The following is a 27025-nucleotide window of genomic DNA, read 5'->3' on the forward strand; positions in this document are numbered from 1 at the left end:
AACGTTCAGATGCCTTGACCCCGAATCCCTCAGGACTTCTGTGTCCCGCCCCGTGGCTAATCTGCTTTTCCTGGATTGTGGCGGTCCCGTGATCTCTCCCGGACAGTGGCCAGCCTCCTTCCGGAGAAGGCTCCCCGAGCCCAGAGTCCAGGCCTCTTCGAGCGGCTCAGAGCCGGGGGGGGGGGGGGGGGGGGGTGACCCAGGACCCGAGTTCCGGGCGGCTCTCCATTTGAGGCCCGGAGGTGCCCACCCGTCCCAGGAGGCCGCTCCACAAACATCAGCTACTTCCGGACAGGCGATTGGCTTCGCCATCTTGATCGATTCATGCATATTCAGCGTGGTTACTGCATATTCATGACCAAGGACGGTCCCAGCGCTCTCCCCGCCGCCCCCCCCCCCCCCCAGGAACCCTCTTGGGAGGACGCGACCGGCCCCGCCTCCTTCATTACCGATTCGCCGAACAGACCATTTTCCAGCGGGAGGGGGGGGGAGACTTTTGCTGAAGACGAAAGCACAGTCCAAACTAGAATAAAAGCGGCCTATATTTCCCCTAGATCCTTCACACCTTAAATCTCGGCCGGGAGGGAAGCAGAAAGGGGAGGCGGCGGGGTAAAAAAAAAAAAAAGTCCCCCTCCCCCTTGTCGCTTCAAAAGGCCGCCCAACCCGGGTGCCGGGGAGGGAGGACCAACGACTCGAGCGCGCGCTCCGTGCAGGCCGGCGCAGGCGACCCCGTAGCGCAAGGGAGGGCGGGAAAGGAAGGGGCGGGGATGCAGGGGCGAATCTATAAAGGGCGTCATTCGGCCAGTTCGCTCCTCAGAAGCGCCGAGAGCGCGGCCGGGACGGTTGGAGAAGAAGGCGGCTCCCGGAAGGGGGAGAGACAAACTGCCGTAACCTCTGCCGTTCAGGAGCCTGGTTACTTATTTATTCGTTACCCTTTTTCTTCTTCCTCCCCCCGAAACCTTTTCCTTTCCCCCTCCCTCTTTTTTTTCCTTTTTGGGAGACGAAAAATCTCCGGAAAGGGGGAGGAGAGCTCTTTTCGCTCCTTTTCACTTCCCCGCCTTCTTCCCTCCCCCACCTTTCCCTCCTCCGGCTTTTTCCTCCCAACTCGGGGAGGTCCTTCCCGGTGGCCGCCCCGACGGGGTCTGAGCACCTAGGCGGAGGCGGCGCAGGGTTTTTGTAGAGAGGTTTGCGCCTGCGCAGCGCGCCCGCCTCCGCGATGCACGGGGGTGGCCCCCCCTCCGGGGACAGCGCATGCCCGCTGCGCACCATCAAGCGAGTGCAGTTCGGAGTCCTCAGTCCGGATGAACTGGTAAGCGGCCTGCCCTCCCTCTGCGTTCTGCCGCGCCGCGGGCGGGGCTCCACGGTGGCCTAGGGGACGGGCCTGGAGCACGGGCCGCCGGGGCGGACTGGTCGCAGCCGGGAGGGAGTCGATGCAGAAGGACTTCTGGGGGGGTGGGGGGGAGGCTTTTCAAGTTTGGATACGAAGCCGGACCCCAGATCTTTTTCTCCTCTCCCCTTCTGCAAGTATGAATTGAACGCCTGTCGTGGGATAGACGCAGAGCAGACACTAAACACATAAATGAATGAACGAGGGGATTCCGTTAATGGCGAGTACTTTGAATGGAGTGAAGCGGTGCGTGCTGCCACGAGGTGTGAAGTTCCTGTAGATGGGGTAGTGTCAGGGTCCACAGGCCCTGCCTGGGGAGGTGACATTACCTGGATGAGGAGAAGCAGCCAGTAGTCTAGGCCACAAATTGGGGGACAAGAGCTCTTCAGACAGAGGAAACAGCAGGTGCAAAGGGCCTGAGGGAGGCATGAATTTGGTGTGGCCCCCGGGGCTTCAAAGAATTGTGCGTGTGTGACTGGGGTTCAGCCGAGTGAGGACAGTTGTGGAAATGGGCTGGAGAAGCATGAGACCGGGCAGGCCAGGTGAGATGTTGGAAATCATGGTAAGGAATCCTGGGGTTTAATTCTATTTTTCATAGGAAGCCGTTGGAGAATTAGAAGTCGGAGAGGGACATCAAGTTTACGTTTAAAAAAAAAAAACAAAACGGACTACTCCTACTTCGGTTGCCCTGTGAAGAACCCATTGCCGAGGAAGAGGAGGGCTAAGGAGGGAAGCAGGAGAGATCAGGGAGGAGGGGAGTTGTGGGGGAGAACTGTTGGTGACTTGAACTTGGACTCCTTTGTGGAGGGAACTGGAGGGAGCCAGTGGGCTGGAGAGAATGGAGTTGAATGGCTGTGTTTGTGGATGGAGATCGTCTTGCTGGAGGACAGGGCTCAGCCACGTGAATTGAAAGTTGTGTCAGGAGTCAGGACCTCGTAAACGCACCATTCCAAAGAAATTCCAGGTGGAGTCAAGGTTTAAGGCTGGAAAGATAAACTAGGAAGCCCTAGAGACCTACAGAAGCCTTGTGGGGGCCGATTCCGGGGACAGAACCCCTCAATAGGAATGAATGAATTATAGGCGGGGCGCATGATAGGCACTGAGCTAAGCATTTTATGCACAGGGAAGAGCCGGGCACGTTTCACTACTTGAAAATAAGAGGTGCTTCTCTTTATCGGAGGCACCGGGGACAGCTGAAAAGCAGATTGGGAAACAGTATTTGCGCGGTGATAGACCAGGTCAGATTTCTTAATACACAAGGAACGTTTATAAACCAGTAAGGAAAGCACACACCTGTTAGGCAAGCAGAAGAAGGATACAGACAGTTCACAGAAGTAGTGCAAGTGGCCAATAAAAAATATTCAGCTTACTAATAAAAACATGCAAATTTAGATGAAGTGTTTTTTCTTTATCTGATTGTTCTCTGCTGGCCCAAATCCTGGGAAGTGAGCACGCTTAGCCCCTGTTGGTAGGAGGCTAATAAACTGGTGTCGCCTTTTGGGAGGACCGTCTGACAAGTTGATGTTGTTTAATATGCACAGACCTTGCTCCGGCCCTACCGCTTCTAAAAACGTATCCTGAAATGAAAACCTCTTTAATTTCTCCTCTTGAGCGTGCCCCTCCCCGGGTCTTGCCCGGTTCGCCAAGTGCCTCTACCATTCACCCACTTCCTCGGGCCAGAAACCCAAAAGCCGTCTTTGATTCCTCGCCTTCTCACAACTTCCACTTGGTCCATCTGCCAGTCTGTCGGCTCTGCCTTTCAAAATAGGCCTGGAATCCAGCCATTTGTGACCATCTCCATCTGGACCGGCAGGGTCCGCGCCGCCCTCGTCTTTCCGGGCAGTAGCCCCGGCTGCTAGCTGTTCCCTCTGCGGTGCGCAGAGCGGCTAGAGAGCTCTTTTTTTCCCCGGGCTCTTCCCTGCGCCCAGTCCTCTCCGAAGGGTCCGAGCGGCTTACTCTGACCCGCGGGGTCCTGCGTTACCTGCCCCCTGCCTGCCTCTCCAGCTCCTCGCCAGACTCCTCTTTCACTCTTTAACCACACCCATGTGCCCATTCTTCCAACAGTATGAGTTCATTCCTGCCTCGGGGACTTTATTATTCACCGCTCCTGCTGCTTAGGGCATTGCCCGCAGCTCCCCAGGCTTCTGCCTTTCTGTCCGTGTGTTCTCTGCTCAGATAGCCTATTATTACGGGGTGCTTTCCTGACCTGTGCGTTCTCTAACCCCTGGCTCTTGGCTTTCTCATTTTTTTTTTTTTTTAAATAATCTCGACACCCAATGTGGGGCCCGAATTTACAACCCCGAGATCAAGAGTTATGTGCTCCACCGACTGAGCCAGCCAGGCACCCCTCTAACCCTTGGTCTTGACCTTATTTTACCTCATAGCCTGTCACAACCTGGAAAGATTAGTTTTTCTGTTCCTCGCTCCCTCAGGAGGATGTAAATTTTGTGAGGGACCTTGTATTCACCTCTGTAACGTCAGCCTCTCAAATCGTGCCCAGCACATAATCCTGGTGTGTAATTAGAGCCCGTTAAATGAATGAGAGAATGAAATAATTGCCAAGTTCACAAAGATATGTGTGGGAGGATTTTTTATCACAACGTCGTTTGACAAGGATATTGTTTGAAATTCTAAATTGCCTAGATATTTACTGATAGGAATCTTAGGGAGTAACTCTGGGCGTGTATTCCTAGAAGAGAAAAGATCTTCCCGTTAGGCTGAGTTCCCTGTTCCCCAAACTGTGCTGAGCCAGCTCGGCGAACTCTCGGGCCCAGTGAGGGGTTTTAAATTTTCAGGAGAAGCTCCAGAGCTCAGCTCCATGTGTCTGATGTCTTGGGAATTTGGAGTTCCTGGTAGCTGCCTTTCAGCGTTAGATGGCGCCAGATCCCTTTCAGTGACGTCATATCTTTGGGGAGCTGGGTTTTTAGCAGCTGCTAATAGATACAGGGGGAAAAAATCAGTCTAGAGCAAGAAATCGGGGTGGTGCTGACCAATCTGGTTCCAAGATCTGCCAAGCAGTACCGTGCCCAACAGGTGTCGTAAGTAATTGTGGTTATCTAGGAAATAAAAATATTTTTCTTTCTAAAATATTGGAATCTTTTTCTCAATTTATGTGTGTTGTTTCAAATGGCTATTGAGTCGGTAGGATATAGATGTTTAGTGAGTTGTTTGGATTTAGGTACTTAGTAAGTGGATCTCTCTTGGCCCAGGGAGTGCTGTGAAAATTACTGAGACACCAAGGGCACGAGGAACCAATAAAGTTTAGGAATCGGATAAACGTTACTGAACAGTGTGCAGAATGAGACCCTGTTTATGTAAAAATAGGAACATAGTTGCATTTTATTTTTGTATTTAAAAAAAATGTTAAGGTTTATTCATTTTAGAGAGACCGAGCGTGACTGGGGGATGGGCAGAGAGAGAGACACACACACAGACACACACACACACACACACACACACACACACACAGAATCCGAAGCAGCTCCAGGCTCTGAGCTGTCAGCCCAGAGCCAGATGCACGAACCTGAGAGATCGTGACCTGAGCCATCCAGGTGCCCCGGAACATACTTGCATTTTAAAAAGCGTGTGGCAGGCCAGCTGCTCGCAAAACTGGACGGGGGTCGGGGGGTCATCTCTGGTAGGCAGGCTTATGGGAAAGTGATTTTACCCTGCATGGCTTGCAGTTTGTATAGTGCTCTTGTAGTTTGAGGGAGTAACAGCTCCACTTTGGGTAGGAGGACCGGCGGGCAAGGGACCTCTTATGGAACAGGTAGCATTTAAGAGTAGGGCTGTGTGTCGAGGTACTGAGGACTCTTAGAATTGGCTGTAAGACGGGGCGCCTGGGTCGCTCAGTCGGTTAAGCGTCCGACTCTCGGTTTCAGCTCGGGTCGTGATCTCGCGGTTTTGTGAGTTCGAGCCCCACATCAGGCTGTGTGCTGACGGTGCAGAGCCTGCTTAGGATTCTCTCTCCCCCTCCTCTTGCTCCTCCCCTACTCACGCTGTCTCTGTCTCAAAATAAATAAATAACCTTAAAAAAAAAATGGCCGTAAGCTGGAGCTGCTCTCTCGGCCATTGTGGCGGGTTTGGATGTTGCGGAGTGAGGGCGAGGACGCAAGGAGGGCTGGCGCTGGGACTTTCCTGCAAAGCCGGTACCAAGTCAGGGGAGACGGGTGCTCCGTTACACGTGACGAGATTGGCTCCTTTTCGTTAAAAGCAGCCATCTGCCAGGAAGAGTATAACTTTATTTATTTACACCCCAACTTACTCCAAGAAGGATTTAAAACAATAATAGATTCTGATACGTGTGGGTTACGTCGGCGGATCAGAAGCTTATTCTCGTCCTCACGTTATTTATAATCTAAGGAAGGACTTCCTGTACTTGCAGCAGCTACTTGCTGAGCCCTATCACATGCTGGCCACTGTGCAACATGATCCTTGCCCTCAAGGACTGTGGGCCGGTGCCAGAGACGGGAGGAAACAAGGAAAGACGGTGGCCGAGCACCTCTTGGGGTGTGGATGAGGCCAGGGACAGCTCAGTGACCATTACGGAGAGGGGACATTGGATTGGATCTTAAAGAACGGAAAGAAGTGTACCGGGAAGGGGGCATGTGAAGGAAAGGAATTTTGAGAGATCTCTGTGGTTGGAGCATAGATGTCGCGGGGGCAGGGCGGGTACCGCATCTGTACAAGTGGCCCAAAGCCCAGTTCCAAGGACAAGTGTTTTCTTCTTTCCTTCCTTCCTTCCTTCCTTCCTTCCTTCCTTCCTTCCTTCCCTCCCTCCCTCCCTCCCTCCCTCCCTCCCTCCCTCCCTCCCTTCCTTCTTTCTTTCTTTCTTTCTTTCTTTCTTTCTTTCTTTCTTTCTTTCTTTCTTTCTTTCTTTCTTTCTTTCATGTTTATCTATTTTGAGAGAGCACACAGGCAGGTTGGGGAGGGGCAGAGGAGAGAGAGAGAGAATCCCAAGCAGGCTCTGCACTGTCAGCTCAGAGCCCGACGCGGGGCTCAGTCTCACAAACCATGAGACCGTGACCTGAACCAAGATCAAGAGACAGATGCCTAACCGACTGAGCCACGCAGGCGCCCCTCCAAGTGTGTTTCTCTAAAGGCAGAGAAAAGAGAATGAGTGTTTCCTGAGACTCTGTGGCAGGCTTCTGTTCTGTGACCTCAGGGCCACCCTCTGGGACCAGCCACCCCCTCAGGAGCCTACCCCTTACGTAGGTCATGAGAACCAGGGTTTGGATGAAAGGCTGCGGGCTGATGTCATGGATATATATAATCCGAAATGAAGTGTGTTACCTTCTGGTAGAGAGAGATTCCAGAACATTCCAGGACAGCCCCCAGCTGCTTCCCAATACCTGCAGGCAGAATAGTCCTTGCAGATGGGTGGTTTGGCGGGCTTGGGCTCGGAGCAGAGAAAGCCACAAAGTCTTGAGCTTGATCGCCCTGAGCGCTCTAGTGACCCTGGTGGCAGCCCGAGTCAGGCCCGCTTCTGCTTTCCTGTGTTTCCTTCAAGGTGAGCAGAGCCTTTCGTTTTCTCACAAGACACGATGCAGCTGAAGGGGTTCCAGCTCTGGGAATCCAGTCACCCCAGCCTTGTCTTCCTGATGAACGTTGTGGGTGCTCAGAGCCTTCTCAGCCTCACATCAGTAGGCCGTTAGGTTTCTGCTCAGCATGGCTGGTCAGACCCGTTATGAGGGGATCGCGGGCTTGGCTGGCAGGGGCCAGTCTTTTTTCCAAGTTCTTTGAACACACTTCCCTGTACCGGAGGGTCCTGAGCGGTGGAGTTCCGTCTCACAAACATTCATTAGGGGCCGTGGGATCCAGGACGAGAGAGAAATGCTGTCTGCCGAGTGATGCTTATAATCTGTGGGAAAACAGACCCCCCCCCCCCCAGTAGGTAATTTGATTGCATTAGGAGAGGTGCAGTGGGAGAGGGGTTATGGAAGCCTAGAGGAGGGGTGCCGGTCTGTCTTGGGGAGGCTCTGGAAAGGCTTTCTGGAAGAAGCAGTGCCTGAGCTGGGTCTTTAAATAGCAATTTGCCTTGTGGGGAAGGGCCTTCCAGAAGACAATGAGGAGGGCAGCTCACGTGCTGGCGGATGGGGAGACCGCAGGGGAGTCTGTTACCCAGGTGGGAAAAGAAAGGAAGGTAGAAACATCATAAAACCCATTTTGTAAGCTCTGCTTACTCCTACTGAGCTTGGATGTCATTCCGAGGACAGGAGGGTACAAAGATCAGATTTCCATTTTAAGAGGAGCACCCCACGTGTGTGGACGGATTGACGGGAGGCAGGCTGGCCACTGAAGGAATGCTCTGATGTAGATGGCAAAGGAAAGGCCTGACCTGAGGCAGGGCTTGTGGGGTTGGAGAAGAGGGGCGAGATTCAGAACCCGTTTAGGAGGTGAAAGTGACCAGAGCTTGCTGAGTGATTAGATCATGAGCGCTGTCATTTACTGAGCACCTGTCACGTGCCGGGTTTAAGCAGGTAAATGAAGTTGCATAGTTGGTAAATGGTGGAGCCAGGATTGCAAACCAGAGGTCTCTGGCCCCAGCCCGTGTTCTCTCAACCATTTTGCGCCTGAGGGTGAGGAAGGGCAGGTACTGGCTTCTGACGTGAGTGCCCCCTCTTAGGTGGGAAGGATATGAGGCTTGGTGAAGTGGCCCACCTGCCGAGTGTCACGGGCCCACAAGCTCAGACCGGCCGGCTCCGCTGGCTTGGGCGGAGTGCAGCTCCTTGGTCCGTCTGGCGTGGTTTCGGGGCCTTGGTGGTGGCCGTAGTGGAAGTAGGTGGAGTCGCCACGTTGTGCCAGTTAGAACCCACTGTCCGTTTCCTCGGCATGATGCACTAGAAAGGACGCACAGGTGATCCTGGCCCCGTTCCTTTCTAGCCCCGTGTCCTTGGGCCCCTCGGTGTTGTAATCTGTAAAATGGGACTGTGGTGCCTATTGGTCAGCTGTGAAGAGAAGACCAGTCAGCCAGTGCTGTGCTTGCCACCGAGAAGCTGTACCCCAGAGCTTAGGCGCTTACCGGGCCGCGGGACGGACTGTGATTGGCCCACAGAGGCTTGGGTCCGACTTCCGGTGGCTCCTGGAGGTAGAGGCCTTGGACGAGTCCCTTCACGCAGCCTCAGGTTTCTCCTGTCTAAGGACAGGACCTCATTCCTGGGAGGTGAGCAGTTAGGGTTAGACAGACAAGGTGCACGGAGCGCGGTTGGTGGCGGCCTGAAGTTGACGTGCTGATTGATCAAAGCTTTTATTAGGTTTAAGTTCGCTCTGGAAGTCGAGTGGGCCAAACCCAGCTCATTGCCAAGCCCTTGGTTTTCAGGGTGTGAAAAGTAAAGGTTTCCTTAGCCCGCCTCTCGCCCAGGGCAGAGATCTCTTCTCTAACACACACAGGCCTCTGAACTCCTCTGTCCCCCGCTCCCGCCCCTGTCAGCATCCCACCCCGGGTTCTGCCTCCCTCTCCTGGGGCGCCTGGGTACACTTCGCCAGGTCATTCTCACCGACCTTCCACTCCCACACCTGCCTTTCCCGTCTTACCACGAGCTCTCCATCTGAAGAGGAAGGGTTCTGAAGAGCTGGCCCGGCCCTTGTTGGGGAGGAGGAGGCGACAAGGATGAGAGCCGGTTACTCGGCAGGCCACGTCTTAGGGCAGGACACGTGCGCCGTCACGGCGGGGCGCCGCACAGAGGGGTTCCTGCCAGGGGCTCGGGTTCTGGGCTTGTTTTCAGCTTTGGGGCTGCATCCTGTGGATGCCAGAGACCAGGAATTCGGTCTGGAGGGGTGTCTGGAGCTTGAGTCCAAGAGCTAGCCAGCTTCTCTGGGGGCTGGGGTCCACGGCCCACTAGTGTGAGCGCCCCCTCCCACTCAGGCAGTGGCTGGGACCCCGATACTCTGGCTCTGTCACTCGCAGAGGAGCACACACACTGATGCCCTGTTCCCCTCACCCCGGGCTGTACCCGGCTCTCTCTGCTCTGGGTAGTTGGGGTTCTTCGAGGCCTTAGCATATGAAAGCTGGAAAGTAGGAATCCTATTTAGTTGTTACTGGTCTTTTTCTCTGTAGAAACGAATGTCCGTGACCGAGGGGGGTATCAAATACCCCGAGACGACTGAGGGAGGCCGCCCCAAGCTTGGGGGGCTGATGGATCCAAGGCAGGGGGTGATCGAGCGGACTGGCCGCTGCCAGACCTGTGCAGGTGAGTGCTGGGGGGCTGGGGCGGCGCCCCAAAGGGAGCAGGAGGCTGGGCTCCTTGGGCCCCGGCCCGAGGGTGGACACCTGGGGACCTGGTCTCTGAGGTGTGTGTCCCCACAGGAAACATGACAGAGTGCCCTGGCCACTTTGGCCACATTGAGCTGGCCAAACCTGTGTTTCACGTGGGCTTCCTGGTGAAGACGATGAAAGTTCTGCGCTGTGTCTGCTTCTTCTGCTCCAAACTTCTCGTGGACTCTGTGAGTGGGGGCGGCCCTGGCCCTGGCCCCGGGGGAGGGGATGCCTGGGGGGGCTGAGGAGCAGGCCCAACCGACCCTGCTCTGCCGTGTCCCCAGAACAACCCAAAGATCAAGGACATTCTGGCCAAGTCCAAGGGGCAGCCCAAGAAGCGGCTCACACACGTGTACGACCTGTGCAAGGGCAAGAACATCTGCGAGGGCGGAGAGGAGATGGACAATAAGTTCGGTGTGGAGCAGCCGGAGGGCGACGAGGACCTGGCCAAGGAGAAGGTAGCGGCCGTCGGGGACGCCGCGCGGGGTGGGGGGGGCGGCAGAAGACACCGGGAGGGCACAGAGGCGCCGGCACCTCCCGGCTCTGACGGCCCCCCCTCTGTCTGGAAGGGCCACGGTGGCTGCGGGCGGTACCAGCCCAGGATCCGGCGCTCCGGCCTCGAGCTGTATGCCGAGTGGAAGCACGTCAACGAGGACTCGCAGGAGAAGAAGATCCTGCTGAGTCCCGAGCGTGTGCACGAGATCTTCAAGCGCATCTCCGACGAGGAGTGTTTCGTGCTGGGCATGGAGCCCCGCTTCGCGCGGCCCGAGTGGATGATCGTTACGGTGCTGCCCGTGCCCCCGCTGTCCGTGCGGCCCGCCGTCGTGATGCAGGGCTCCGCCCGCAACCAGGTCGGCGGCCCGGGGACCCTGCCTGTCCGGGCGGATGGGGGGGGGGACAGGGAACAGCGCGGGTGCGGGCGTGCAGGGGTGACCGCCGCTTGCTAGCCGTGCGCCTTTCAACGAGGCCCTTAATGCGGTGACGGTCACAGAGGTGCCTCTGTACCTGGGAGAGGAGGGATGGGCAGGGCCCGCCCGCCCGGGGGTGAGGGAGACCCCAAGCGCCTGGCGGTGAGATCGCCGACTTTCCGCCGCAGGACGACCTGACGCACAAGCTGGCTGACATCGTGAAGATCAACAACCAGCTGCGGCGGAACGAGCAGAACGGCGCGGCGGCACATGTCATCGCCGAGGACGTGAAGCTCCTCCAGTTCCACGTGGCCACCATGGTGGACAACGAGCTGCCCGGCCTGCCCCGCGTGAGTCCGCACGCCCCCCCCCCCCCCCCCCCCCCCCCCCGCCTGCCCTGCGCCCCTGCGTCTCTGCCCCGGAGGAGGGGCCGTGCTGACTGCGGCCGCCTCCCCGTATGTCCTCACAGGCCATGCAGAAGTCCGGACGCCCCCTCAAGTCCCTGAAGCAGCGGTTGAAGGGCAAGGAAGGCCGGGTCCGGGGGAACCTGATGGGCAAGCGAGTGGACTTCTCGGCCCGCACCGTCATCACCCCCGACCCCAACCTCTCCATCGACCAGGTCGGTGTGCCCCGCTCCATCGCTGCCAACATGACTTTTGCGGAGATTGTCACGCCCTTCAACATCGACAGGTGGGCTCCGCGTTGGGACCCTGCCGGGAGGGCTGTGGACACACGAGGGGAGTGGGCCCTCACCGAGAGCTCCGGTTGAGTGAGGCAGCGGGGGCTCCTGGGAGGTGTGTGTTCATCGTGCCTCTGTCCTCCTTAGACTTCAGGAGCTGGTGCGCAGGGGGAACAGCCAGTACCCGGGCGCCAAGTACATCATCCGGGACAACGGCGATCGTATCGACCTGCGTTTCCACCCCAAGCCCAGTGACCTTCACCTGCAGACCGGCTACAAGGCACGTGACAGGCCAGGGCCTCTGTCCCCTGAGCAGGAAGCTCTCTGGCAGGGGGCCCTGGGGGCGGGGGGATCCTGTCCTCTTGGTTAGGATCCAGGTGCGTGGAGACTCTGAGACTGCTGCCTCCTAGTGGAGCCAGAGCTGCTGGCCGTGGCCATCTGGGGTGGGGGTCGCATAAACCCAAGTGCAGCGCGAGGGGTGTATGTGGCAGGGAAGGGAGATCCAGGGGAGGAACAGGACAGGAGGCTTCGTGTCCAGGGTCTCTGGGCTTTCTCTCACAGCTGAGTTCCCTGAGGCTGGTGGATAACTGTGCCTTGTCATCGCTGATAACCCGGCCCGAAGCTTGTGGTTGACACGTGTTCCATGTGAAATTAACCCCACAGTGCCGTCTGTTTCCACGTGTAGAGCATTTCAGGCCCACGGTCCTGTCCTCCTACTCATAGCGCCTTCCCTAAGACCTGTCCACACTTCCTCCGACAGGTGGAGCGGCACATGTGTGACGGAGACATTGTTATCTTCAACCGTCAGCCGACTTTGCACAAAATGTCCATGATGGGGCATCGGGTCCGCATCCTGCCCTGGTCGACTTTCCGCTTGAATCTGAGGTCAGCGCCCTGGCTGAGGGAGGCAGGCGGGGCGGGGCTGCTCCCTGACGCCTCCCTGCAGGCGTCTTCCTGACCCCGGCTTCCGTCTGTCACCGCAGCGTGACCACTCCGTACAATGCTGATTTTGACGGGGACGAGATGAACTTGCACCTGCCACAGTCTCTGGAGACCCGGGCGGAGATCCAGGAGCTCGCCATGGTGCCACGCATGATTGTCACCCCCCAGAGCAATCGCCCCGTCATGGGCATCGTGCAGGACACGCTCACCGCAGTGCGCAAATTCACAAAGAGAGACGTGTTCTTGGAGCGGGTGTGTGCCCCTGGGGAGGGAGCCTGACTTGGGAAGGGCAGAGGGGCCCCAGGGCGGCGAGGGGATGATTGGGAGGGCGAGTCAGGACTCTTGCCTTGACTCGCGTCACACGGACCTGCATGTGAGGCAGAAGGAAAATGGGGTCAGGCGGATCACGGGCCGAAACGTTTACCACTTCAGCTCGCTGTTCAGTTCGTTTTTTGCTCGTTTATTTTTGAGAGCAAGAGAGCATGAGTGGGGAGGGGCAGAGAGAGAAGGAGCCAGGAGAGCCGAGGCAGGGCTCCACCCTGACAGCATCGAGCCCAACACGGGGCTCAAACTCATGAACCGCGAGGTCATGACCTGAGCCGAAGTTGGACACAACTGACAGCCACCCGGGCGCCCCGGTTACTTCCTAATTATTTAAAGTAATTTGTACTTACTGTCTAAAAGAAGAAAAACCCGAAGTCTAGCTGTTGTATTTTCAATTAAAATTTTGGAAAACACTTCCTGGCATCTGTCTGCCTCCAGAATCTGGCTGTCACCCTTGGGCAGGTGACATTCCCAAGAGCGGGGCCTGCAATTCTGAAGTCTGTTGGCCTGCTCTTCCCTCCCAGGGTGAGGTGATGAACCTCCTGATGTTCCTGTCCACGTGGGACGGGAAGGTCCCGCAGCCAGCCATTCTGAAGCCCCGTCCCCTGTGGACGGGCAAGCAGATCTTCTCCCTCATCATACCGGGCCACATCAACTGCATCCGCACCCACAGCACCCACCCCGACGATGAGGACAGTGGTCCCTACAAGCACATCTCTCCCGGGGACACCAAGGTAGGACCTGGTCTCTGCATGTGTGGGAACAGCATGCGGACCTGGCCGCCACCTTGCCTCTTGGCCTTCTGGCTGAAACCCATGGGATTTCCAGGGGAGCCACTGCAGGGGCCTTGAGAGGGTGCTTTGTGCACAGGTGGTGGTGGAGAACGGGGAGCTGATCATGGGCATCTTGTGTAAGAAGTCCCTGGGCACGTCTGCCGGCTCGCTGGTCCACATCTCGTACCTGGAGATGGGTCACGACATCACTCGCCTCTTCTACTCCAACATTCAGACCGTCATTAACAACTGGCTGCTCATCGAGGGTGAGTGGAAGGCTCTAGCAAACCTGCCCTGAACCCTTACTCCGTCTTTTTACTGCTCTTCTTCAGCCTTTTCTCTTCCCTGCTTGGATTTGGCACTCTCTTGGCTGTGATTCCATCCCAGGTCTTTGGGGAGCCCTCAGAGGGTGTTGATGCTTCTCCTTCTGCCTAGGTCATACCATTGGCATCGGGGACTCCATTGCAGACTCTAAAACTTACCAGGACATTCAGAACACGATTAAGAAGGCCAAGCAGGATGTGATAGAGGTGGGCAGAACACTCAGAGACTTTGAACGTGATGTCCGCGAGAGCCCAGCGGGTGTGAGGGAAGGGGAGTAGGACGGGCACTGAGGTCTGCCCCCGCCCACGTACCCAGGTCATCGAGAAGGCTCATAACAATGAGCTGGAGCCCACCCCGGGGAATACTCTGCGGCAGACGTTTGAGAACCAGGTGAACCGCATTCTCAACGACGCCCGAGACAAGACCGGCTCCTCCGCCCAGAAGTCCCTGTCTGAATACAACAACTTCAAGTCCATGGTCGTGTCCGGGGCCAAAGGTTCCAAGATCAACATCTCCCAGGTGGGGAGCCCTGTCTTTCCAGATCTGGGCCTCAGAGAAGGCTGGGAGCGGCGGAGGGGGTAGTGCTGGGAGCCCCCGCTCCTGGTGCAGAGGGCGCCGGGTGCACCCCGCCTCTCACTTCCCAGGTCATCGCCGTCGTCGGGCAGCAGAACGTAGAGGGCAAGCGGATCCCGTTCGGCTTCAAGCACCGGACCCTGCCCCACTTCATCAAGGACGACTACGGGCCCGAGAGCCGAGGCTTCGTGGAGAACTCCTACCTGGCCGGCCTCACGCCCACCGAGTTCTTCTTCCATGCCATGGGGGGTCGCGAGGGGCTCATCGACACTGCTGTCAAGACAGCTGAGACTGGTGAGGCCTTCGGGCCCGTGCGTATCGGCCGGGGTGGAGGGGGGGGGTGGGGGCGCGGGTGCAGGGCGTGGAGGGAGGGGTAGGCGTTCTCCTGGACATGTGGTTTGTCCCTCGTGGGGGGAACGACAGCCACAGCCAGGGAGCCGCCCCCGTGTGACGGCCCTGCAGCCTTCCATGTGCAGGGGAGGAGCTCGGGGTCTCTGTCGTGCACTGTGACGCAGGGGCTGGTTCCTAGGGCACTCTTCTGGGCCCCGTCCGGTGGCTGGTTCCTAAGGGACCCTTCCGGGCCCGGTTCCGGTCGGTGGTAGGCTCGGCTTTCATGGAGAGGCCTCGGGGACCAGGGGGCTACCGGCTGCCCCCTCTGAGGTTCGGGTGGGCTAAGGCCCTCGGGCCGCCGGCAGGGCTCGCTCTGAGAGAGGCTCTTTGGGCCACATGTTCGCCTCGTTGCCCTGCGGCCCGTGGTGAGGCCCCGGTGACCTCCTCGCAGGGTACATCCAGCGGCGGCTCATCAAGTCCATGGAGTCGGTGATGGTGAAGTACGACGCCACCGTGCGCAACTCCATCAACCAGGTGGTTCAGCTCCGCTACGGCGAGGACGGCCTGGCCGGCGAGAGCGTCGAGTTCCAGAACCTGGCCACCCTCAAGCCGTCCAACAAGGCTTTTGAGAAGAAGTGAGGAGGAGGCAGGGGATGGTTCTCGCTTCCTGGGGGCCCCCCCTCCCTGCACACAGACTGCTTGCCTGGACTGTGCCTCGCAGGCAGCTCGATCCCCCAGAGCCCCGCGCCCACCCGGGTGACGGACGCCGCGTGGTGGGAGTGGGTGGGTGGGGAACAGACCTGAGACCCGTCCCCGGCCCGTGCCCGATGACCCGACAGAGCAAACCCAGACGGGCTGCCCCGCCCCAGGTCCTTTTTGCAGTTTCCCTGCCCGAGAGTCTCGCCTCCACAGCCCCGTTGTGCAGACCTTGCCCCTTCGGGAGCCTCGGAGCCTCGGTGCCCCAGGCAGGGGTCAGGCCCTGGGCCCGCCTGCCCCTTGACGCCACCTCCTGCCGCATGCAGGTTCCGCTTCGATTACACCAACGAGAGGGCCCTGCGGCGGACTCTGCAGGAGGACCTGGTGAAGGACGTGCTGAGCAACGCGCACATTCAGAACGAGCTGGAGCGCGAATTTGAGCGGATGCGTGAGGATCGGGAGGTGCTCAGGGTCATCTTCCCAACCGGCGACAGCAAGGTACGCGTGGGCGGGAAGGCTGGGCTGGCGAGCTGCCGCCCCCGAGAGACTGTGCCCACTCGCGATCCTCGCTCCCTCTCGTCCTCCCACAGGTGGTCCTCCCCTGCAACCTGCTGCGCATGATCTGGAACGCTCAGAAGATCTTCCACATCAACCCTCGCCTCCCCTCCGACCTGCACCCCATCAAGGTCGTAGAGGGTGAGTAGCTGCTCTCGGGTCTCCAGGCCGGGCGGGGGACAGGAGGGAGCTGGGCCCCGGTCTGCAACGTCTTTACCTCCTTTGGCCGTCCCAGGAGTCAAGGAATTGAGCAAGAAGCTGGTGATCGTGAATGGGGACGACCCCCTGAGCCGGCAAGCCCAGGAGAACGCCACGCTCCTCTTCAATATCCACCTGCGCTCCACGCTGTGCTCCCGCCGCATGGCCGAGGAGTTCCGGCTCAGCGGGGAGGCCTTCGACTGGCTGCTCGGAGAGATCGAGTCCAAGTTCAACCAAGCCATTGTGAGTGGTGTTCTCAGCCTTGCTCTTCTCCTTTGACCTGCTGACGCGTCTGGGCTCTGAGAGCAGCCCCCCCACCCCCCGCCGATGATGGCCCTTGTTCACGGAGGGGCTGCTTCAGTTCTTAGCGGTCTCGAGACCACCCGGCAACTTGGGAGCCCCATGTTTCAGACACGAAAACTGGGCCTTGGAGGGACAGAGTGACCACTCTAGGACAGGCAGTTGTACAGGAAGGAAGCTGCGTGGTTGCGCTATGCAATGGGAGGATTGTTCTTTATTTTCTTCGAGTGCCTGCCGTGTGCCAAATTCCAGTTTAGGTGGAGGTAGGGGATCGGGGAGAGTGAGCAGGACAGCAACTAGGCATACTACCAGTGGTTTGGTTTTGTTTTAACTTTATTTATTTAGAGAGCATGAGCGGGAGAGGGGCAGAGAGAGGAAGAGACAGAATCCCAAGCAGACCCCGCGTTGTCAGCACAGAGCCCCCACGTGAGGCTCAAACTCATGGTTGTGAGATCATGACCTGAGCAGAAATGAAGAGTCAGACGCCTGACTGACTGAGCCAGCCAGGCGCCACACCATCACTGTCTTTAAGGATTGTACGGAGCAGTGGGAAGAGAGAAGCGTTATAATTATAGGCGTACTTCCGAATATATTTGACGTAAATCCAGTATCCGAGGATAGCAGCAAGAAAACGAGAAGACAATCCAGAACAGGAGGAAACATTTGCAAATCGCATGCGTGACAAGGTTGTGTATGAAAAATACACGAAGGACTATTGAGAGTCAGCAACAAAAAGAAAAACGTCAAAGGATTCGAGTAGACCTTTCCCCCGAAGAGTTCACGTAAGCGAGCGGTAAACACGTGAAGAGATGCTCGACGTCCTCAGCCGTCAAGGAACTGTGGGTGAAAGCCACGGTGAGCTTCCGGTTCACGCCCCACGAGTTTAGGATGGCTACAGTGGGGAATAAAGGGACGGCGGGCGCGGATGTGGAGGAATCAGAAGTCTCCTGGACCGCTGCTGGGGATCAGGGCCCGCTGCTCCTCTCCAGGTGGGACACAGAGTTCCCGTTTGAACCAGCAGTCCCACTAGGAGTGTCCCCAAGAGACGGCGGAGCGTGTGTCCACAAGGCCCAGTACAAGTGTTCAGGGCCCCATCATTCCTAATAGCCAGGCGGTGGAAACAGGCCGAAAGTCCATCCGCTGACGAATGGGTAAACCAAACTGCTAAAGCCGTACAAAGGAATGTTATTCTGTGATGAAAGCCGTGAGGGGCCCAGCCATCAGAAGACGATACGGTAACTTGTATCTAAGCGAAAGGAATCGGTCTGAAAAGGCTACGTACCGTATGATTCGCGTTGAAAGGTTAAATTTTATGTGCTCATAACCTCGATGACAGTTGGGAGCTTCCTGTTCGGAAAACCCCTATAGAGTGAACATTTAGCCTGTAACGTTGGCGTACTTTGGAAACGGGGGTTTTGGGTGGGAGAGCCTTTTTCTGGGTGTGCACCCCCGGGGGGCAAACGTGTGTCACTTGAGGCACTGAGGAAGGGAGGGGTACGCGGGACTCCACTCTAAGTCTCTGCCTCGTGCAGACGCCTCTGTCCCCGTCCTGACCGCGTCTCGTTCTCAGCCAGAAGGGAGGGGTTTGCGGATTCTGATGCTGGCCTTTCTTACTCCGCAGGCCCATCCCGGGGAGATGGTGGGGGCCCTGGCTGCACAGTCCCTTGGAGAACCCGCCACCCAGATGACCTTGAACACCTTCCACTACGCCGGTGTGTCCGCCAAGAACGTGACCCTGGGCGTGCCGCGACTCAAGGAGCTGATCAACATTTCCAAGAAACCAAAGACCCCGTCACTCACGGTCTTCCTGCTGGGCCAGTCTGCTCGGGACGCCGAGAGGGCCAAGGTAGGGGTGGGTCGATGCACTTGCTGGCAGGATGAAAAGGAGAACTCTCATCCTGGAATAACTCCTCTCTGCAGAGGGTTTGGAGGGGCCTTTGGAGCCGCCCACGTGCCGCGTCCTCAGTCTCTCTTTGTCCCAGGACATTCTGTGCCGCCTGGAGCATACGACGTTGAGGAAGGTGACCGCCAACACAGCCATCTACTACGACCCCAACCCCCAGAGCACAGTGGTGGCCGAGGACCAGGAGTGGGTGAACGTCTACTATGAGATGCCTGACTTTGACGTGGCCCGAATCTCCCCCTGGCTTTTGCGGGTGGAGCTGGACCGGAAGCACATGACTGACCGGAAGCTGACCATGGAGCAGATTGCCGAAAAGATCAATGCTGGTGAGGCGGCGGGGGCAGGCCCGGCTCGGGGTCCTGCCTGGGCTCCCTGTCTGTCACGTCACCGCCCGCCCATCCCCAGCGAGCCACCCTCCCTCTCTGCCTTCTGTGCTCAGTGTTTCCCCACTTCTAGACGGTTCTGTGAGAGGGAGGAGAAGCCAGAAGGAGCCCCATCTGGGAGAGCTGTGGATGAACAGTGACTGCGAGGTGTGGTCGCGGCCGTCTTTCTCACAGTTCTTGCTCCCCCCCAGGTTTTGGCGATGACTTGAATTGCATCTTTAACGATGATAACGCGGAGAAGCTGGTGCTGCGGATCCGCATCATGAACAGCGACGAGAACAAGATGCAGGAGGTAACGGACGCCCTAGGGCATCGGCAGTGTGGGATGTGGGAGGCTGTGAAGCCTCGTTCGGGCCAGAGAAGTCCCGACGGAAGCGTTGAGGGACGAGGCACGCCAGCTGCCATAGGGATGGGGAGTGGGGGAGTAGCAGGGATTCCCAGACTTCTAGCCGCAGGAGCCTTGGAAAACCGGGGCAGCGGCCCTGTCGAAAAAACAGATGGTGTCGAAGCAGGGGAGTCACTGGGCTTTCCTCCCGGGAGGCTCCTGCATGAGGGCAGAGCCAGAGGCAGGTTGACAGCAAAATTGCCGTGTCCCGTGGAAAGTGGCATGCCAGCGGGTATCACAAGACCCAAGGAAACGTTGGAGCGGTGACTTCCCTCCTGAGCACCGCTCCGAAAATACTGTTCAGCATGTGGGGTGCCTGGCGTATTAACAACAAAAACTCAGAACTTACTGTCGAACTATCGGAGAGTAGACTGCAGGATTTTGACGTGTCTCGACATCTTATGCTCCAGGTCTCCCTGAACGAGCTCCTTTGTCCAGGAAGTAGCGGCCTGGGCAAGTAGCGAGTGCCATTAAGGCAGGGGGTGGTGCTGCTTGTGCAGTTACAGTCCTGGGGCCGTGTGTGCACAGATGCACACACACACACACACCACACACGGAAATTGTGTTAGGAGGGTGGAGTGTGGGTGCTTTTCCTTAGGTTTCTTTTACTAGGATCGTAAAAACACGATAAAAGGGAACTCAGTGGGACGGAGGGGGGCAGGGTCTGGCGCCTGACTCGACTTGTGGGTTCCCTGGGGGCGCTGAGGTGGGGCGTGCGGGAGCCCAGGACGCGATGAGGGTTCCAAGACTCTGGCTTCGCTCTTGGCACAGGAAGAAGAGGTGGTGGACAAGATGGACGACGACGTTTTCCTGCGCTGCATCGAGTCCAACATGCTGACGGACATGACCCTGCAGGGCATTGAGCAGATCAGCAAGGTCGGCCCTCCCGCCCCGTCCCGCCCCCAGTGAGCTCCCGCCCCGCCCCCCGCCCCCGCCCCCAGTGAGCTCACGCCGTCCCCGCAGGTGTACATGCACCTGCCGCAGACGGACAACAAGAAGAAGATCATCATCACGGAGGACGGAGAATTCAAGGCCCTGCAGGAGTGGATCCTGGAGACCGACGGTGTGAGCCTGATGCGGGTGCTGAGTGAGAAGGACGTGGACCCCGTGCGCACCACGTCCAACGACATCGTGGAGATCTTCACGGTGAGCCGCTCGAGCCCGGAAGCTCCCGCACCGCATCTCCTCGCTCAGGGTTATCCGTGCCCGAGTCCACTGTCGAGTCTGGGCCGCGCCGACTCCCGACCGTCCCTCCGGATGGGGAGTGGGGGGCGGGTGGCAAGAGGAGAGCACGGTCACTCGGTCCTGACCCTTCGCCCCCAACCCCGTGCCAGGTGCTGGGCATCGAAGCCGTGCGGAAGGCCTTGGAGCGAGAGCTCTACCACGTCATCTCCTTTGACGGTTCCTACGTCAATTACCGCCACTTGGCTCTCCTGTGTGATACCATGACCTGTCGTGGCCACTTGATGGCCATCACGCGACACGGGGTTAACCGCCAGGATACGGGACCTCTCATGAAATGCTCCTTTGAGGAAACGGTAACGGCGGAACGGAGCAGGGGCGGACGGAGGGGGCAGGAGGAGGGAGCGCCGTGGGAAGAGGGGAGGCGTTGCCGCTGCCCCGGCCCCGTCGGGCGGGTGTGTGCCCCGGGGGCGGCGGGGCTCACGGGGGCCCCGTCGTCCGGCCGTTCAGGTGGATGTGCTCATGGAAGCGGCCGCGCACGGGGAGAGCGACCCCATGAAGGGGGTGTCTGAGAACATCATGCTGGGCCAGCTCGCTCCGGCCGGCACCGGCTGCTTCGACCTCCTGCTCGACGCAGAGAAGTGCAAGTACGGCATGGAGATCCCCGCCAACATCCCCGGCCTGGGGGCCGCCGGACGTGAGTAGGAGGGCTCGGGGCGGCGGGGGAGGGACAGGCCGGTCCCCGGACGCCGCGCTCACCAGTCCCTGCGCATCCTCCTCGCACAGCCACGGGCATGTTCTTCGGCTCAGCGCCCAGTCCCATGGGAGGCATTTCTCCGGCCATGACTCCCTGGAACCAGGGCGCCACTCCGGCCTACGGCGCCTGGTCTCCCAGTGTCGGTGAGCGACCCCGGCTGGCAGAGGGGCCCCCGGGGGGGGGGGGGGGGTCACAGGAGGGTGAGGAGTCAGGCGTGGGGTGGGGCAAGGTGGGGGGCGGGGCTCCAGCTCTGGTTTTAATACCTGCTCCCTCTGTCTGTCACTCCACAGGAAGTGGGATGACCCCAGGAGCGGCTGGCTTCTCCCCTAGTGCCGCTTCGGATGCCAGCGGCTTCAGTCCAGGCTACTCCCCTGCGTGGTCCCCCACGCCGGGCTCGCCGGGCTCCCCGGGCCCCTCGAGCCCCTACATCCCCTCCCCAGGTGAGCAGGCCCTGTCCGTCTGTGGGGGCCAAGTTCGCTTCGTCCCGGTCCTTCCCTCCGGGTGGCTCTCCCTCACGTGGCTCCTCTCGGCTTTTCCTCCTCCAGGTGGTGCCATGTCTCCTAGCTACTCACCCACGTCTCCTGCCTACGAGCCTCGCTCCCCCGGGGGCTACACCCCCCAGAGCCCCTCCTACTCCCCCACCTCGCCCTCCTACTCCCCAACCTCTCCATCCTACTCTCCCACCAGTCCTAACTATAGCCCCACGTCCCCCAGCTACTCCCCGACCTCCCCCAGCTACTCCCCCACGTCCCCCAGCTACTCCCCGACCTCCCCCAGCTACTCCCCGACCTCCCCCAGCTACTCCCCCACGTCCCCCAGCTACTCCCCGACCTCTCCCAGCTACTCCCCGACCTCCCCCAGCTACTCCCCCACGTCCCCCAGCTACTCCCCCACGTCCCCCAGCTACTCCCCCACGTCCCCCAGCTACTCCCCCACATCCCCCAGCTACTCCCCCACATCCCCCAGCTACTCTCCCACATCCCCCAGCTACTCCCCCACATCCCCAAGCTACTCCCCGACCAGCCCTAACTACTCTCCGACCAGCCCCAATTATACCCCAACGTCCCCCAGCTATAGCCCGACATCACCCAGCTACTCCCCGACGAGCCCTAACTACACACCGACAAGCCCTAACTACAGCCCAACCTCTCCCAGCTACTCTCCGACTTCACCCAGCTACTCCCCGACCTCGCCAAGCTACTCCCCGTCAAGCCCACGATACACACCGCAGTCTCCGACCTACACCCCGAGCTCCCCCAGCTACAGCCCCAGCTCCCCCAGCTATAGCCCCACCTCGCCGAAGTATACCCCCACCAGTCCCTCTTACAGCCCCAGTTCCCCGGAGTACACCCCGACCTCCCCCAAGTACTCACCCACCAGCCCCAAGTACTCACCCACCTCCCCCAAGTACTCACCCACCAGCCCCACCTACTCACCTACCACCCCAAAATATTCCCCAACGTCTCCTACTTACTCGCCAACCTCTCCGGTCTATACCCCAACCTCCCCCAAGTACTCGCCCACCAGCCCCACCTACTCGCCCACCTCCCCCAAGTACTCGCCCACCAGCCCCACCTACTCGCCCACCTCCCCCAAAGGCTCCACCTACTCGCCCACCTCCCCCGGCTACTCGCCCACCAGCCCCACCTACAGCCTCACCAGCCCGGCCATCAGCCCAGACGACAGTGATGAGGAGAACTGAGGGTGAGCAGGGCGCAGCGGCCATCGGCCAGGGCGAAGGGCAGCCCGGGGGGTGCCCTCACGAGGCGCAGGCCCCCGGCCCGCCTCCCTTGTACATAGTTCTTGTGACAAAGTTCCTCGTTGACGTTCTGGTCCTGTTTCCGCTGGGGCTTCGTGTCTCGTTCTCCACTTGTGCTGCCTCAGAATCCACTCGCCTGGCTCTGGTGGTCTTCCTACCCCACCCACCCCGGGCCCGTCCCCGAATTGAGGATCCCTCCTTGCCTGTGGCTTGATTGGGGGTAAAGGGTATTTTAACTTCTTAGGGGTAGTTCCTGCTTTGGGTCATTCTGTCTGATCCTATGGAAGAACAAAGCTAAAGCTGCCTTTCGTCTGTTATTTTATTTTTTTGAAGTTCAAATAAAGTTTACTAATTTTGGCCAAAAACGTGACGTTGAGTGCCTTACTGGGAGGCAGCTGTGGCTGGCCCACTCGCCTGGGCTGCTGCTGAGTGTGGGGACCCCTGCCCAGGCCGGGAAGAGGCGGGAGACGCCCCCCGAGGGTACACGTATTCTCTGAACAAATACCTACCACGTGTTCCGTGGTGCTTTTTACCAGCTTGCTGGGCGAGCAGGTCAGGCCCTTGCCTTAGCTTAAAGCGTGTTCCACATGACAGCTTTTTAACCCGTCTGCCTCTCCCCGTCCGGAGTTTGGACAAGTGCAGCAACGTATGCGCCACAGAAGCAGAAAACGTCTTGCCCTTCAAGCCGCCACCAGGAGGCACGTTTTCTTTTGGTATTTTTCCTACACGTTTCTCAAGTCACCACTGACCAGTTTTTGTTTTGGCCTCCAACCAACAACGAGAAGGTTCTGGATGCTGTAATACGTTTGAAAACTAAAATTAAAGGATTTGGGAATAATTTATTGTTTGTGGCCACTTCATATTTTTTTCATTAGTTTCTTGTTCGTTTGGAGATCAACATTCCTCTGTCCTCTGCAGGTTATTTCCGCTTCACTTTGAATGTTTTAAATTCATCTTTCAAATTGAAGTGTTTCAAAGAACGGTATCGAAAGTATTATGACCAAGATCTATTAACATCACCAAGATTATGTAGATGCCATTTGGGTATATTTAACCCCAATCTTAAGTTGTTTTGAAAGAAATGACTTCTTTTTTTTAAAGTTTTTTTTAACATTCATATTTGAGAGAGAGAGAGAGAGGGAGACACAGAATCCGAGGCAGGCTCCAGGCTCCGAGCCGTCAGCACAGAGCCCGTCGCGGGGCTCGAACCCACAAACTGTGAGATCATGACCTGAGCCGAAGTCGGACACTCAACCGACTGAGCCGCCCAAGCGCCCCAGAAATGACTAATTTTTATAAAAAGGGTATACGTTTATTACAAAAGATCGAAACACTGTAGAAAGAAATGCCAAATCTTCCCAAATCCCACCACCAAAAACTGAGCGCCAGCACTTGGTGAATGTAAGTGCAGACATCTCTCGGGTTGTGTAGGAAGAGAGGAGGTTACACACAAGTCATGTAAGAATAGGATTGTTTGCATACTGTCTGGATCTGGGCCGCTACAACCATACCGTAGACTGGCTTATAAGCAACAGCGATTTCTCGAAACAGCTCTGGAGGCTGGGGAATCCAAGATCAAGGCAACTGACAGATTTGGTGCCCAAGGAGGGTTCATACATGGCCATCTTCTCACTGCGTCCTCACGCTCAGAAGGGGCAGGGAGCCCTTGGGGGTCTTTTATGAGACACCCCTCCCAAGAGGGCTTCACCCTCGTGACCTAAGCACCTCCCCAAAGCGCCACCTCCAAATAACGTTAGGGATTTGTTTTCAACGTGGGCATTTGGGGGAGACCAACATTCAGGACATGGCCCATACTATTTAATAAACTCAATCATGTTTAAGAAGAAAACGCTTCGGCGAATTCATACATCTCCACGAGAAATCTTCCTAAAAGCTCCCTCTCCATTAACCTACGTGTGAAAACAAAACGAATGAATAAACGAAAGGCAGAATCAGACCCACAAATAGAACAAACATGGTGGCCAGAGGGGGTGAGGAAGGGGATGGTGGGTGGAGGGGAGGTGAGAGGCCCATCCAGGCTTCCAGTTCTGGAACGAAGAAGTCCTGGGGGATGAAAAGCAGCGTGGGAATTCTAGCCCCCGGTATCCTGCGGGGGCAGGAAGCAGCCACACTTGTGGAGAAGGCAACATAACGTATAGACACGTCCACTCACTACTGTGCACCTGACTTCAGTGGAACACTGCCAACTATGCTTCAGTTTAAAAAAGTAAACGGGGGGCGTCTGGGTGGCTCAGTCGGTTGAGCGTCCGACTCCGGCTCAGGTCAATGATCTCACGGTTCGTGGGTTCGAGCCTCGCGTCGGGCTCTATGCTGACAGCTCAGAGCCTGGAGCCTGCTTCGGATTCTGTGTCTCCCTGTCTCTCTTGCCCTTCCCCTGCTCGTGCTCTGTCTCTCTCTCTTTCAAAAATACATAAACATTTAAGATAAAGTTTCATTAAATCTATAGCTCATGTAATTAATGTATTTATATATAGTTAATATATCATAGTTTATGTGTATTAATTGTTTTTATTTGAGAGGGAGAGAGATCATGCATGTCAGTAGGGGAGAGGAGCAGAGGAGAGAGAGAATCTCAAGCAGGCTCCTTGCTCAGCACAGAGCCCCACGCATAGCTCGATCCTACAACCCTGGGATCATGACCTGAGCCGAAATCAAGAGTCAGACTCTCACCTTTATATTCTCTCTAGTCTTATATTTTTTATATTTCTGATTCTTTATATTTTTTATAGATATAATACAGTATCTTTTTTCATACCTCATTTTCTCACATCTTGGTGTACAGAAACGAAATAATTTCTGTATATTGATTTTATATCCAGCAAACTCCATAATCTCTCAATAATCTCTTAATTTATATGTAGTACTTTTGCTCCAGACATAAAGAGTCATGTCATATACACATGATGCCGATTCTGTTTCTACCTTCCCAGTTATCCAAACCTTTATTCCTGGGGCACTTGGCTGGCTCAGTCAGTGGAGCATGCAAATTTTGATCTCAGGGTCATGAGTTCAAGCCCCCTGTAGGGTGTAGAGCTCACTTAGAAAGAAACAAACAAGGAAAACAACAAAAAAAACCCCTTGACTCCCTGTGTTACTCTATGTACTCTGACGAATTTGCACTAGTTGTTTACTAGAATCACTCACCTTCGTGAGCTCTTGATCTTAAAAAAGAATGCTTTCATTATTTCACCATGAGTATGATGTACATTATAGTTTTATCTTATTTTTTATTAAAAATATTTTAAATATTTAAAAAAAATTTTTTTTAATATTTATTTATTTTTGAGACAGAGAGAGAGAGAGAGAGCATGAACAGGGGAGGGTCAGAGGAAGAGGGAGACACAGGTTCCGAAACAGGCTCCAGGCTCTGAGCCGTCAGCACAGAGCCTGACGCGGGGCTCGAACCCACAGACCGCAAGATCATGACCTGAGCCGAAGCCGGACGCTTAACCGACTGAGCCACCCAGGCGCCCTAAATGTTTTTAAATTTATTTTTGAGAGAAAGAGAGAGAAAGACAGAGTGCAAGTGGGGAAGAAGCAGAGAGAAAGGGAGACCCAGAATCGGAAGCAGGCTCCAGGCTCCGAGCCGTCAGCCCAGAGCCCGATGTGGGGGTCGAACCCACGAGCTGTGAGATCGTGACCTGAGCTGAAGTCGGACGCTCAACCGATGGAGCCACCCAGGGGCCCCTAGTTTTATTTTTCTTTAAATAAACATTTATCAAGTTAAGGATGTATCCTTCTACATCTAGTTTGCCGTAAGATCTAACTATGAATAAATATCAAATTTTCTGAAACATACGTTTTTTTCTTTTTAAAAATTTTCTAAGTTTATTTCTCTTTTTTAGTAATCTCTACACCCAAGGTGAGGCTAAAACTCACGACCCTGAGGTCAAGAGTTGCACACTCTTCCGACTGAACAAGCCAAGCACTCCTATGAAACTTATTTTGTCCAAGGCTTTCCTAGCCTCAAAAGTGTTTGGGATTATTTCCTCACTTCCTGACCTTTCAGAATAATACAAGACTACCTGTCCTGTATTTGGCAACACTGTCCTTAAATAGTCAGGGCCAACTGCGATGTGTTTTCCTTGTGGGAAGACAGATATATATCCATTCAGTCTCCTTATCAATAGGACTAGTCATCTTTTCTGTTTCTTCTTGACTTAGTTTTTTTTTTTTTAAGTACATATATGTATATATAAAGATTTTATTTTAAGTAATCTCTACACCCAACATAGGACTCGAACTCATAATCCCAAGATCAGGCATTGCACACTCCATTAACTGAGCCAGCCAGGTGCCCCTCTTCTTGACTTAGCTTTAGTAAATGGCATATTTCCCTAGAAACATGTTATCAAATAAAGTTATTTCTATCTTATTTCCATCATCTTTATT

At 56.5% G+C, this 27025-nt stretch overlaps 1 protein-coding gene across 1 annotated transcript; it reads left to right on the forward strand.

Annotated features, from left to right (window-relative positions):
- The first annotated feature begins 800 nt into the window (after window positions 1-800).
- Window positions 801-22977, forward strand: POLR2A (RNA polymerase II subunit A). The gene is made up of 29 exons (XM_027047807.2): window positions 801-1309; window positions 9444-9576; window positions 9693-9829; window positions 9926-10099; window positions 10211-10492; window positions 10738-10899; window positions 11019-11239; window positions 11376-11508; window positions 11989-12113; window positions 12212-12422; window positions 13019-13228; window positions 13365-13533; window positions 13703-13797; window positions 13907-14110; window positions 14236-14458; window positions 14946-15129; window positions 15517-15688; window positions 15781-15886; window positions 15981-16186; window positions 17865-18089; window positions 18226-18472; window positions 18721-18821; window positions 19686-19790; window positions 19878-20060; window positions 20249-20452; window positions 20607-20793; window positions 20883-20996; window positions 21144-21293; window positions 21399-22977. The coding sequence occupies exons 1-29, from the start codon at window positions 1217-1219 to the stop codon at window positions 22553-22555; spliced, it is 5913 nt and encodes a 1970-aa protein (XP_026903608.2). The 5' UTR covers window positions 801-1216; the 3' UTR covers window positions 22556-22977.
- Window positions 22978-27025: the final 4048 nt, after the last annotated feature.

Source organism: Acinonyx jubatus, chromosome E1 (genome assembly GCF_027475565.1).
Source record: "Acinonyx jubatus isolate Ajub_Pintada_27869175 chromosome E1, VMU_Ajub_asm_v1.0, whole genome shotgun sequence".
Taxonomy (NCBI): Eukaryota; Metazoa; Chordata; class Mammalia; order Carnivora; family Felidae; genus Acinonyx; species Acinonyx jubatus.